General features: G+C 56.7%; 1 protein-coding gene across 1 annotated transcript; it reads left to right on the top strand.

Annotated features, from left to right (window-relative positions):
- Nucleotides 1–3,083: 3,083 nt before the first annotated feature.
- CD79B (CD79b molecule) lies at nt 3,084–8,162 on the top strand. Its single transcript, XM_082010690.1, has 6 exons — nt 3,084–3,272; nt 5,225–5,266; nt 6,111–6,422; nt 6,945–7,063; nt 7,363–7,404; nt 7,760–8,162. Exons 1-6 carry the CDS (start codon nt 3,179–3,181, stop codon nt 7,856–7,858), a joined length of 708 nt encoding a protein of 235 aa, XP_081866816.1. The 5' UTR covers nt 3,084–3,178; the 3' UTR covers nt 7,859–8,162.
- The last annotated feature ends 4,214 nt before the right edge of the window (nt 8,163–12,376 follow it).

Raw genomic sequence — 12,376 nt, 5'->3', positions numbered from 1 at the left:
CAGCCCAGATTGTGGTTCACAGTCAATGCTGCTTGTACGTACGTGTCGTCAGTAATGGGAAAAAATGCCAAAGAGCAGGATTTGTTGAGCTAAAGCCATTTTTCTTTGTACATTTCTTAAAATAAACAACCGTAAATGGTCTATTATTACAATATGGAATGTGTTGGTGTGTGTTGGAGGGAGAAATGTTTACTCTGCCCCCAGGAGGGGTAAATATCCCTTCCCTTTGCTCCAGGGCAGATATAGGGAGCCCTTTTGCATGGCCTTGGGTGGACCTACCATCCTCAGCAGGACCTGGTGGTCTCATCCTGCACAACAGCATCCTGGCCTGTATCAGCACTGGTGTGGCCAGCAGGAGCTGGGCAGGGATCGTGCCCCTGGACTCGGCACTGGTGAGGCTGCACCTCGAATCCTGTGTTGAGTGTTGGGCCCCTCACTACAAGAAGGACGTTGAGGTGCTGGAGCGTGTCCAGAGAAGGGCAACAGAGCTGGGGAGGGGTCTGGAGCACAAGTCTGGTGAGGAGCGGCTGAGGGAACTGGGGGTGTTCAGTCTGGAGAAGAGGAGGCTGAGGGGAGCCCTCATCGCTCTCTGCAACTGCCTGAAAGGGGGTTGTGGTGAGGTGGGGGTTGGTCTCTTCTCCCAAGTAACCGGCGACAGGACGAGAGGAAATGGCCTCAAGTTGCGCCAGGGGAGGTTTAGATTGGAGATTAGGAAAAATTTCTTTATGGAGAGGGTGGTCAAGCATTGGCACAGGCTGCCCAGGGAGGTGGTGGAGTCACCATCACTGGAAGTGTTCAAAAAACGTGTGGACGTGGCACTTTGGGACATGGTTTAGGGGACATGGTGGTGTTGGGTTGGGGGTTAGACTTGATGATCTCGAAGGTCTTTTCCAACCTTAATGATCCTGTGATTCTATTAAGAGACCCCTTGTGCTGCCTCCCAGCTAAGACCCTGGAGCTTCCGCTCTGTTTGCGGGCAAGGTCCCTGGAGACCTGGAGCCTCAGAGCAATGAGCCCCAACCCCAGGAGATGTAGGAGATGCTGCTGCAGGCTCAACCGAGGAGAGAGGTGGGCTTGAAGGAGGTGCAGACCCCCTGAGCTGCCCTGTGCCAGGTGCTGTGGGGCCAAACGTGCCCCACTGGCCATGCAGGAGCAGTTCAGCATCATGGGGCGAAGGCAGTGGCGGGTGAAGGTTTCTCATCAATGTGTGGCTGGAGGAGGAGCCACCTCCGGGACCCGCTGACGTCCCTGAGGACCATGGCACGGCCTCGCCGCCGTGTTTTCGCTCTGGCTGGAACAGCTCGTGCCATCGCTGGCGTAATTCAAGTTGCGCATCGCGGCCCCCGCGCAGGCAAGGGGCTGGAGGGGGGAGGTGGCGTGAGCCGCCGTGCCCGTCCCGCCGTGGCAGGGGAGAGGACAGCGGTGAAACCCAAGCCCTGATGAATAGGAAAGGGCTGGGGAAGGGCGCAGCTGCCTGGCAGCAGCCCTGCTCTGCCCACGGGGCACAGTCGGGCCCCGCGCTGTGGGCCGGGGGGCCGGGGGGGCCCGGGGGAGGAGACGTGGGGACGCAGGACCCTCCCCGCGAGAACACCAGGTCTCTCTGCATCCCTGTCGCAGGTTACCGCACGCACAGGGGACCTCGCGGGGAGACCGAGCCCCTCTGGGCCGGGTCTGTGCCCGTTTGAGGGCGCCGAGGGGCCTGCAGGCAGCGCAGCGGCGGAGTATGGCCACCGTCGCAGCACACACTCTTCCGCTTGTGCCCTCCTCCTGGTTTTGCCTCTCGGGGCTCCCCGGGCGCCTCCAGCACCCCCGCCTCACCCATCTGGGCTGGAGAGAAGCCCCTGCGCTGGCCCCCAGCGATGGGCGTCCCCCATGGCCTTCGCCTTGCCGGGACACCACGGCCGGGCTGTGCTTCTCCAGCAAGGCCCAGGGCACGGCCCCAGCGTACCGCACCGCGCGCGGCACAACCCGCCTGCTCTGCCGGGGCACGGCACCTCTCCCGCCATCACTCCTTCCCTCCTGGGGCCAGTCTTTCTCTGGCAACCCTTATTTCTCCTCTTTCTCGCTGCGTGTCCCCTCGCGTACAGCGTGAGGCTCAGGCCGGCTCCCAGCAGCTGCCGGATGCTCAGAACCAGCAAAAAAAAACACCAAACCTGCCAAAGGTGAAGGTCTGGGGAGGCCCCAGGCAGAGACACCTGGGCTCTGGGGACCAGCATGGCTGGGAAAAGTACCCAAAGGTGTTTTTCACATGGAGTTACAGTTCAGTGCTCGCCCACAGCCGGTGAAGAGAAGCAGCCGGAGGGCACGGCATGGAAGGAAACCATATTTCTGCGCCAGAGCAGAGGGGGACAGAGCTCAGCTTGGGGTGCCACGTGGCGCTTCCCCAGGGAGTGGTTCTCTCCAAAGGACTCGCGGAGATGGGTCTCGGTCATGGCAAACGGGGTGTGGAGAAGGAGCCAGTGTGGCTGGCGCCCGGGGAGGTGACACCTCATTTTGGCCATCTCTCTCCTCTTCCAGACTTCATCCTCCCCTGGAAGGGCAGCTGCAGGGACTCTCCGGGATGCTGGGAATGGGAACTGGGGGAACCATCCCACTGCACCCCTCGATGAGCAGAGATTAGAAGCCCTGCAAACATCCCCTCTTCCCACCCTGTTCCAACTCTTGCAACTGGGCCAAAGTCAACCTCTGCCCATCACCTGCAGGGCTAAACTGGGGGTGATCTGCCCACGCTGCCGTGGAGCTGGGGTACAGCCCTGGGGGTAACCCCCATCCTTCACCCCCGTAGGGATGTGGCAGTGCTGGTGGTCACATCCCGCTCCCCGGTCACATCCCCTGTGCTCAGCCCAGGTTTTGCATCGCCGAGCGCTTTGCGGATGGGCTCATCTCCAGTTCTGGTGCAGACCCACACTGGTCGTGGCCACCTCCATCAAATAACCCACCATGACGAGCGCAGCCTGGGGCCACGAGGCTGGACGGTGCCCAGAGCGCAGGCACCGGCCGCCCCAGCGTCTGCGCCGCATTCAAAACTGGCCCCGAGGGGAAAGTCCCCATTGAGGAGGATTTACATGAGCAGGAAAGGGGCCGTCTCGCGTAGTGGCAGCTTTGCCATTTTTAGGTACGGAGCACAAGCCGTTCGGAGCGGCCGCTGTGTTTTGCAGAAGCACGGGCCAACGACTGGATGCTTCCCTGCCGCTGGCAGTGGAAGATGGCTGATTTTTGCACGAGGCTCTGGGTGCTCCAGGCAAACCTCTGGCTGATGGCCCTGGTCACAGGTAAGTGTCAAACACGGGCTTTGCTTTCAGAGCACGGAAACCTGCGCCCAGGCGATGTGCCGGCATGCGTCCCTCGCGTAGCACAACGAGGGACTTCACCCAGGCCTGGCTTTAAATGCGTTAGTTTTAAACGTTGCGATTGCCGCTTTCAGTCCTGCTTGGCGCAGGAAGCCAGCCCCAGAGAGCGGAGCCAAGGAGGACCCGCGGGGGCTCGGGGCTCGACGCCCGCCTCAGGTTTCGGGTTTTGCTTCCCGTTGGGGTGTGGAGATGGGACGCATCTGTCTCACCCCACAGCACGGGAGATTTCTGGGGTGGCCGACTGGCCTCGGTGGGAGCCTGATGCAGGGCAGGTGCAGAGCCTGCCTGGCTGTGGTTGCAGGTGGCAGGAAAGAAGGGGTTGGTTTGGGTTTTTTTTACTATTTATTGCTCTCAGGGGCTGGCATGTCGCTGAGGCCATGGCCAAGCCGCATCCCTTTGCTTTGCAGGGTTCAGTGCCCAGGAGTGGAGGAGAAATGGGAGGAAAAAGGCTTTTGGGGGTGATTTTGGGGCCCTGTGTGAACATCCCATGCTGTTCCCTTTTGCATCCCCATGGAGAAGCAGCAGCTAAACGCAGGACACAGCTCCCATCCCCTTCCAACTCCTCTTGCTCGGTGCAGGGATACCCACAAAAACCTGAGGCAGATCCCACCCTCAGCTGGGGAAACCTGTGCCCTCAGGGGAATGGGCGTTTAGAGGGTTTCTGTTGGGTGTCCACGCAAGCCCAGCACGGATTTGAGGTCACAGGGTTTCATCCTGGCTCTCACGGTGGCTTCGAGGAAGGACAGGGGAAGCTCAGCCCACCCGTGGCTGCAATGGAAATCTTGGCTTTGAGGGGTGTGAGGGCTTTCAGGGTGAGGGACCAGCCTGGGCTTCATTCAGAAACACCAGCAGAACATGGAGAGCAAAGCCCCGTGTCCTGGCTGGCCGGCAGGACCGCAGGTGGCGGGGACACGTACCCAGTGCGCAGCCCGGACAAGGAGCATCCCCCCATCTCAGAAAAAAATGGAATGAGGCTGGAGGGGAGGATTTGCCTGCGGAGATGTAGGTGCTGGAGGTGAACAGGGCAGCCCGCGGCTGGAAGAGGCTCTGGGGCAGGGAGGGGAGCCCACGGCTGAGCCAAGAGGTCCCTGCCGGGCTGCTGTTCGGGGCAGGAGGGGGGCAAGGGTTGGGGCGAAGCTCAGACTGGGGAATTGCACCTTCCTTCTTCTTCTTGCGGGGAGTTCTGCCGCTGCCCCAACGTGGCGCAGCCCCCACCTCCGTGCCAGCTTCCCCACGGTGGGGTTTGGCGAGTGTTCGTCAAGCGGACGGAGCTGGGCACTGAAGCGATGCGGTAAACAGGGCTGGTGCTTCCTGCCCAGCTGCAGCAAGAGGAACCGAGGCATAGGGGCACAGGGGCACCCATGGGTGCTGGGGGGTCCCTGCCTCACCCTGCCTCCTGCATTTCATTGCAGGTCCCATGGCTCTTGTCCAGTGGGGGCTGCGTGGTCCCAGCGTCTGAGAACTCGCCCTGGCCATCACGGGGCCCCGAGGCCAGGGAAGCCCGGGCAGGGAAAGTGTTTCTGGTTGACTCAGAAAATGGAGAGTGTAAAGAAAGAGGCGTGTGTCTGTCTGGACTCTGTGAAAGGCGCCAGCCTGGGGGGTATTAATAGCAAAGGCAGGCTTCACTGGAACGTCAACTAGAAAGCAGCTCAGAGAAAATTCAGGAGATGGAATGGAAATAGAAGGGTTTGCACCCAAATCTCTGCTGCTCTGTGTCCGCTGAGCGGGGCTCTGATTGATGGTCCCAAGCGCTCCGTCCCGTACGGAGTGGGCACGAGGGACCCACGGTACGTGCCATCCCATCTGGGACATCCTACATGGGCTTTTCCTACGTGAGTTCTTGGCCACTATCTCAGGGCCCTTCTGTCTTGCAGGTGGGATCTCTGCAGACAAGAACAGCAACAGGAGCACCACAGGTAACCTCTCAGACCCATTGGGCTCTTCCCTACACATGTCTCTGGGGTCCCTCACATCCCCACCAGCTATGCCACGAAGGTGCTGGTCCCCTGCAGAGCTGGAAAAGTCCATCACCCACCACCCTTCCCCATCACAGAGGTGATTCCCAGGTTGTGACCTCCTCCATGGCATTTCCCCAGCCCTACATCTTGCTCTCCCTCTGCAAAGCTGGATCCGTTTTGTCTTTCCTCAGCACACACACACATTTTTCCTCTGTGTTTGCAGAGCACTTTGCATGACCTTGATGTAGCTTGGGACCAGGCACCAGGGTCATGCACACAGCATTTATGCCATTCCTACCCACGAGGTATTAAGCATGAATTCTGCAACCCAAACAAGACCTCAAATTCACTAGCTCTGGAACCAAAACATGGGCAAAACTACAAAATACAGCAAAATGCAAAAAATGTTGAAGTGTGCGAGAAGCCAGCTGAAAAGATGGGTCTGTCCTAGCAAAGGCTCTGTGGTGTGTGCCAGCGTGGACTGTAATTTTGGAGCTGGGACTAAGGAGATGTACATAGAGAGGGGTGGGAGCAGCAAAAAAGTATCTGAGTGAAGCCATTCCCACAGAAAACTGGAGTTTCCATTAAAAGCATGTTTTCACCAAAAGTCTCTGATTTCTACTCCCAGATGATGATGATTCACCAAAACAAAGCTGAATGCTCAAAAGCAGTATAATCCATCAAAATGGAAAGCTCTTGATTTGGGAGACGCCCAGGGTGCGTCTCATGGGAGCGGCTGTTTTTCCAACACTCCCCGAGCGCCAGGTCCTTGCTCGCCGTGACCACCCTTGTTCCCTGGCAGGCGGCGGGTGCCACATGGTGCAGCAGCAACCACGCTACGTGGCGGCCAAGAAGAACATGACTGTCCACTTCATCTGCTACTCCCAGGAGCCCCACAGCATGCAGTGGTACAAAACAACGGAGGACAGTGATGACTTCTACGAGCTGGATCACAGCACCTCCCGCTACAGCATCGAGAGGAAAGACAACTTCATCAACTTCACCATCTTCAGGATCAACTACAAGGACAACGGGATCTACGTGTGCGACAGCAAGAACCTCATGGCAGAGAAGAAGCGGCCACACTTGTGCGGGACAGAGCTGAGAGTCATGGGTGAGTGGGAGCTCCCCATTCTACATGCACCCCAGGAGATGCTCTTTCTCCTTCTTTCATTCTTTCCTCCTCCATATGAACCCCACCTCATGCTCCTGTGCACCCACCACTCCCCATGGTACTGGGATCCGTTCAGATACAACTGTAGATGCTCCATGGCACCACAGAGGTTTCTTTGCCCATTGCTAGCCACCAAGCAGCAGGATAACTCCCCTGGCTTGCCCTGGTATGTCCATCCCACAGAAACACATCCCAGGGACTGCATTTCCATAATATATCACATTTTTCCTGGTCCTGGCTAGTGGTGGGTCCTGCCCAAGGTGTCTCATCCCAGAGCTAATCCCTGATGCCAAACCCAGAGGCAGTTTGCAATGCTCTGACCTCTCCTGAGGGGGAGGGCATGTCACCCATGTCCCTGCAGTCGGCTCTGCTGACACACGAACCATGTCAAGCTCATCCCCTTTGCCCGGGAGCTTGGCATGGAGGTGGGACTTGGGGCTATCCCTGTGCTGCTGCTCCCAGGTCACAGCAACATCCAGCAGATCCAGAACAGGAACACCCTGAAAGATGCCATCATCATCATCCAGTCCATCCTGCTGGTCATCTTCATCAGTGTTCCCATGCTCCTCTTCCTAGATAAAGTAAGTGACAGCATCTCCAGCAGTGGAGATGTCCCCAGCTTCACCGCTGCAGTACCCACAGTGGTGTCCTGCATCCCGGGCAGGACACTGCGAGGGATGGGGACAGGCAGGCACTGGGTTTGGGGCTGTTGCCTGGGAGCGTGGCTAGCTGAAGTGGGAAATGAGCATCTAAAATGGGGTGTGGGGGACTGCGTGGGTTTGCCTGTGGAAGCTGTGGGACCTGGCCTGGGGAGACAGGGGACAAAGCGTCCCAGTGGGTGCTGGTGAAGACACCCAACCTGTGACTCTCCTCTCCATAGGGTGAAGGCAAGGAAAGCCCGGAGGATGACCACACCTATGAGGTAATGCTGCATTAATTATAGAAATACCTCTGTAATACCTACCTGAGCCTTGAGAGAGCCGGTTGTGCTCTTGCTGGGTGTTTGCTAGGTACCACCAGCCCCTGCAGGGTGCATCAGGGCATCTTCCTCCCAAGTGTTTGTTGCACATCAGCCGTAAAGAGCTGCTCGTGCAACCAAGCCAAGCTCTAAGCACATCCAGCCATCTATCTCCACCTTCTCCCCTCTCAGAAACTGCCCCGATCTCTGGGGCAATAGCCTGGAGATGGGTTCCCACTTGGAGCTACCAAGGGGAGATGTGCTGTGGCCAAAGCCATGGTCCCCCTTCCATGTCTCAACCTCCTTCTTCTTGGTGCAGGGCCTGGAGGTGGAGCAGATGGCCACCTACGAGGACATCACTCCTTTCCGGGACGTGAAGGCCAAGTGGACAGTCGGGGAGCACCCAGGCGAGGAGTGAAGGGTCAGGCACCTGCTGGCACCGGCGGCATGGCTCCCTGCCAGCACCCTGCCGGCACACGCAGGGACGGGCCCCCGGCTCCTGCCCTGGACCATGGCTCTGACGGGCGCCTGGATCCCAGGCTGCGATCCTGGGCTGCAGAGCATCTCCAGGAGCCTTGCATGGAGCTCGGGTCCTGCTGCCCTTGGGTGCTCGCTTTGCCGTGTCCAGGCTGTGCCCACCAAGGCTGCCCTCCCCCGGCTGTCACTCTCACTGCCCCGCTGATGAACCCCCAAAGCCTATGTAGAAATTAGGAGCCACCTGCAGTGTCCCCGGTAGCAAACTGGCCCCAAACCCCGGGCAGCCCCACACCACGGCGATGAGCTCCTGCATGGTTAATGCAATGGAAGTACCAGCATGGGTGGTGGGTCTCCTCCAGCCCTACCGCCCCTGTGGAGAGGACCAGGCATGGCCACTCTCCGTGCTGCAAGGACCTGGCAGAGGAGCCGAGGTGAGCAGCACCATGTGGATGTCATGCGAAGTGGATTTTGGGCCTCTGTTTAGCATTCAAGCCATGGATGTGTCCAGCAGGCCAAGCTGGCTGTTGTCCGAGATGGAGGATCCTTCAAAAGCACCTCTTTCTCCCCAAAGACTACAGGAAAAGTTGGGGAGACAGCTCTCGCCCAGAGAGTCTTGCACAAGGCTTGCTCCTCTCCAGGCAAGAGCTGGCCCATGTCACAAGGACGTCCCTGTGGTGAGGGACACACGCGACCTCAGAACCTATGGGAAAGATGTAAATCATGGGACACAAATGTCCACTGCTTTTTTCAAGTCCTAATAAAGATAATGGGTAAATTCACATCCTGCTCCGTCCTGCCGTGCCCGGTCCGAGGGCGTCCCATAACCCTGGTGCCTGTCTCAGTGGGATGCCCTGGGAATATGGAGCAGCTTTTTATGGGTCCAGCTTAGCTAGAAACCAGACTTCACCACGGCTGGGCCCCGCGCGCAGGCAGGGATGTAAAGCCGAGAGCAGCCACGAGGTTCTCCGGGAAGCGCTCGCTGACCACGCGTGGGGGAACCTCCGCGGTCCCAAGACATCAGCGTGGGACGAGAGACACCGGCCATCGCCAGGAACCGAACCAGGAGGACAGGGCCCAGGGCCAGGAACTCCGCTCCCAGCCACATCTGGGCTTGCAAGGCAAGCTAAAAAACATCTGGAGAGGAACAGAGCGGCACTAATCAGTTTTGTTAATACTGTCTTGGCCCGGGGGCAGCAGCTGTGCGGGTGATGGGGCTCGGGGCTGGCTGGGCACCCGGGGGGGTCCGGAGAGGCTCGGCTAGCCCAGCGCGGTGGCTTCAGCTGGACGAGGCAGGACAAGGGGGTGACAAGGACTGTGGGGCTGAAAGTCTGTCTCCCCTCGGAGAGCCCAGGGCCCCCGCAGCCCGCGACATTTCGGGCCCTGAGGAGAGGCAGACAGGACCTCTCCGCTTCCCAAAACAGCCGGCAGAAAAGGGAGGGTAAAATAATGAGCAAAGAGGGTTTTCAGCAGGGCTCTTGTTTACCAGTAAGCCACCTTCATGGAAAACTGGAATTCAATCTAAATAGCACAAAAACAGCATTTTAAGGTTGATTTTTACTGGTTAAATAAAACTATCCCAAATCAGTTGCATGCACATGTATACAAACGTTACTTAAACACGTTTTAGTTGTAAAATTGATTAACTACAGAAAGGAATATTTACAGCGAGAGAAGTGAACTGGCTGTTCCCGGTTTCCACATTTGCCAAGACTTTAGGACTAGCAGAGCTCATCCCTCCATCCCTTGTTTTCAGTTACGAAATGGAAGAGGAAGGCAAATTTTCTGGCCTTCCCAGTTCCCGACTGCTTTCTCAGCTCTGCACAAACAACTCGCTCAACTGACTTAACTGAATAACACAAAAATAAGGAGAATCTGTTCTTTGCACCTGGAGAGGAAGCCACCGATGTCAAAAGCAGTTTCGGCAACCCCGGTTCCGCTCTGCCGCTTGGCCATTCTCTTAGCACAGGGCTTTGGCTTCCTTTAAAATTCCAGAAGCAAATAAATATTTCAGTAGTGTTAGTGTTTGATTTTAAATGCTTCGACTCGTTTCTAGGGAGCCTAGAGATAGGGTTTGTTTCAATTTTGTATTGAGATAGGTTTGTATTTAAAATGCAATTAGTGTAAATAAATATATTTCAGTATATACAGTCCAGGCTCTGTGTTTTGCCCTGATTTGTATCCCCACCATCAGCAGGATGGTCAGGCAGACAGACTGGGTTGTATTCCTGGACCTCTTCAGCCTCATCTTTAAGAAATGGGTTCAGCGAAACTCAGCAGTTCCAGCTCCAGTAAATAAAATCAATTTTTATTTACTTTGATTGACATCAATTTGATTTCCATCAACTCAGTCTGAAAAGGAATATTTACCTACGCTAGCAGCGTAGTCAGCCGTCACTTAAAACCTCTCTCGACCACGTCGCTGCCCAGCGAAGTGCAGAGCCCGGGCCACGGGCCAGCAGCCGGCTCCGCGGGCAGGATCCCCGGGCTGCCGCTCACCCACCAGCCTGGGAAGGTCCTCTCCACATAACCACCCCGGCGGGGGTCAGGAGGGCCCCGGCGGGACACGTGCCATCAAGGAAAGTTGTTTCACTTGTTTCGACGCTGCTGGTGATGCTCAGGGTAAGGTGGGTGGACAAGGGACCACCCTGAAGAGAACAGAAGGGGTTTTTTTCTCTTTCAAAAAAGAAAAGGAACTTGGAAATTACAGAGTGTCACGCTGCTTTGGGTCGCAAACGCAGGCATCTGAAAGCTAGAAAAATGCCAGGCTGATATTTGAGAGCTGCTTATGCAACTGTAATTCTGCCCGTGGCGTGTGCTCGCCAAGCCTGGGATTTGAGAGTCACGCACTGCCTTCCCCACGAACCTTCTGCCTCATTTAATGCCCAGAGACCATCGGGGACAAACCAAGCCTCAGGGGCACCGCGCAGACTGGATTATCCTGGCATCTCCATGCTTGGCTGCAACATAAAAAACGTTGATTTAGCACCATGCTGTTACTGACAGAGCTAGAGAGGCAGCAGGGCAGCGGGAGATGGGCAGGGCTCGGGTGCACGGCGCTGCACCGATCTCGCTGCAGGGGTAGAGCATCACCATTAACAGGCAGCAGAGCCCGTGCTGGGCTGGGGTGCCAGCTGCTCCGCTCACCCCTGACAAATATTGCCATATTTAAACACGACCTGGAATAGAAAAACACACCCAGATGTTGCTGGCTATTGGGTGACGGGATACCTGATAGCTGCAGGACCCACTGTTCCCTCTTCCCTAGGGACTGACATTTACTGTGTGACACCACCACGTCTCTGGCGAGCAAACACCCAGGGGCTTCTCGGAACAGACCGCGCTCTCCCCACCATGTTTATTAACCAGCTCTCGCACCCTCTGCTCCAGCCGCCCCGGCTGCTGCCTCCCAGAAAGCAGAGCCACCCCAGAGGGCACGGCAAACCCAGGGCCCGGGGGAGCCAGGTCACCACCCCTGACCAGGGAGCAGCCCCTGAACTCCGGACAAAGAGCCAAAACAGGGTGGTTTGGGGCATTCGGTGCCTTATGGGGAGTAAAAAGTCCTTGAAGCCTCTCCTGGACTTGCCCATCCCAGGTTCTGTCTTGTTTTGCTCAAAAGCAGGGAGAGGTGTGCTGTGATCTCTCCTTCGCCCCATCTCCTCTCCCTCCTTCCCACACCAGCCCTCTGCTTACCCCAGAGGCAGCTGACATTTGTGTCTCAGGGAAGAGCAAGCAGCAGCTCATAACCAGATCTTCCCACAGCCTCGTCCAGCTGGGGAATGTGAGGAAGCTCCCGGCACAATTTGCCGTTCGGCTGGCACCCAAACAAGCTCCCCGTCACACCTGTGCCAAGCCAGCTCACCACAACTATTTACTGAACTTTTGTGATTTTAGTAGCACGAAAGAAGTTAAGTGGAAGAAACAGGATTCATCCGACAGCATCCACCTAGCTCTATCCCCGCTAACAATAAACGGGAAAACGTCCCACTTGCTTTAAGTCGGGAGTCTCCCAAACCGGCCAGTCAGCCCCGTTAACTGCGGGCCAAGGCTGCAGAGGCAGGCAGGAGAATCAGGTGGATTTTTGACCCTCTGCAGCAAATTCCACTGCGTAAAGCACTGATCTGATTCGGGATGGGTCTTCCAATGATGATAAAAGTTTTATTTGCAACAAACAGCAGAATATGGTGAAATCATTCAACACCAGTTCCATCCCTAGGCAAACAACCTCCCCAACCTTTACATCTATGTATAAATTACTACAATTAGGTAGCACCATTGCGAACACTTGTGCATTTATGCACAGAGAAGATATAGAGATGTTGTTGTGATCATGAACACATATATACATTTTAAACAGACCCCGTCCTATATAAGGGGTGGCTCAACACTTACCTTTACCAGCCTAGATGAAAGGAGGAAACACTCACCGTCAAGCAACACCTGAGCAACTCACCGGGCAGAA

The sequence above is a fragment of the Phaethon aethereus genome, assembly GCF_964289735.1.
Source record: "Phaethon aethereus genome assembly, chromosome: 25".
NCBI classification, from domain to species: Eukaryota; Metazoa; Chordata; class Aves; order Phaethontiformes; family Phaethontidae; genus Phaethon; species Phaethon aethereus.
This window is presented reverse-complemented; position numbering and strand designations above follow the sequence as displayed.

Excerpts from the sequence above, each read along its gene's own strand:
- CD79B (XM_082010690.1), top strand. The coding sequence starts at position 3,179 with ATGCTTCCCTGCCGCTGGCAGTGGAAGATGGCTGATTTTTGCACGAGG. Across the intron at positions 6,423-6,944 it reads GACAGAGCTGAGAGTCATGG|GTCACAGCAACATCCAGCAG; the intron begins GTGAGTGGGAGC and ends TGCTGCTCCCAG. Across the intron at positions 7,405-7,759 it reads AGGATGACCACACCTATGAG|GGCCTGGAGGTGGAGCAGAT; the intron begins GTAATGCTGCAT and ends TTCTTGGTGCAG.